Source organism: Octopus bimaculoides, chromosome 30 (assembly GCF_001194135.2).
Source record: "Octopus bimaculoides isolate UCB-OBI-ISO-001 chromosome 30, ASM119413v2, whole genome shotgun sequence".
Lineage (NCBI taxonomy): Eukaryota > Metazoa > Mollusca > Cephalopoda > Octopoda > Octopodidae > Octopus > Octopus bimaculoides.
Genome location: NC_069010.1, coordinates 8324235 through 8325191, shown reverse-complemented (window position 1 = coordinate 8325191; position 957 = coordinate 8324235). Strand labels below are relative to the sequence as shown.

The 957-nt window shown below is 32.7% G+C and overlaps 1 protein-coding gene across 1 annotated transcript in view; it reads right to left on the bottom strand.

Annotated features, from left to right (window-relative positions):
- LOC106873649 (ataxin-2-like protein) overlaps positions 1–957 on the bottom strand; it is a gene marked incomplete at its 3' end in the record, with an annotated part of 63797 nt that overhangs the window by 16338 nt on the left and 46502 nt on the right. The window contains exon 14 of the mRNA XM_052978125.1: positions 386–504. Coding sequence (XP_052834085.1) covers positions 386–504 — 119 coding nt within the window. The remainder of the gene's footprint in view (positions 1–385; positions 505–957) is intronic.

Genomic DNA, 957 nt, shown 5'->3' with positions numbered 1-957 from the left:
CCCCCCCCCCCCTAGAAAATATTTTTATTCTTCGATATACTACTTCTTTTGATATCAGCAGATAATGATTAAAAAACATAAAGGACGTAGTTTTACATATGCGCTTCTATGTAGTCGGGAGTACAGATGGACAAATTGAAAGTTTGGTAATTGCATTTACTCCCACCATGGGACACTTGTGAGATCAATGTGTCGTCTATCGAAAGAGTGGCTCTTTCAAAACGCACCCCCACCCCTCCTCGAGTTCCAAACGGAGCCCGTTGAAAAACCTATACATTAGACAATGCAGTCCTCAATACACTTGTGCCTGAATAAAAAGTCAGGATGGTCGCAAGTGGAATATATTCAATCAAGATGATGATGATCACCATGGAGCAGTACTCACTGTGATAGCTTATCAGTTTTCTCAAATTCTTTGCTCTTCTCCAAATCTTTCCGCTCTTCTGATTTCTCCTGACGCTCACCTTTCTCTCCTTTTTCTTTGTCTTTATAACTTCCAGTTAACTGAAATATGTATATAGATATATATATATATAAAAACGTTATACATACACACGTACGTAACATACATTCATCTAAATATTCTATGTATACACAGAGGTATATACAAATATATATATATAATAATTTTTCCAGAGGATGTAGCAACCGTTACCAATATAGCATAAGAACTTACCTTAGGAGATCATTAACTAGATTCCTTAAGGGTCGTTCTCACAGTTTATATTTATATTATAAGGTTTTTGAACTTTTAAATTTTCATATTCAAAAGAGACAGAGATTTCAAACTCGATATATCGATTTATTCACCACTCTATGTTAACATTTCTGTGCCAAACTTATCCAGTAACTTTTGAATATGAAAATTTAAAAGTTAAAATCCTTATAATATATATATATATATATATATTATAAGGTTTTTAAACTTTTAAATTTTCATATTCAAAAGAGACAGAG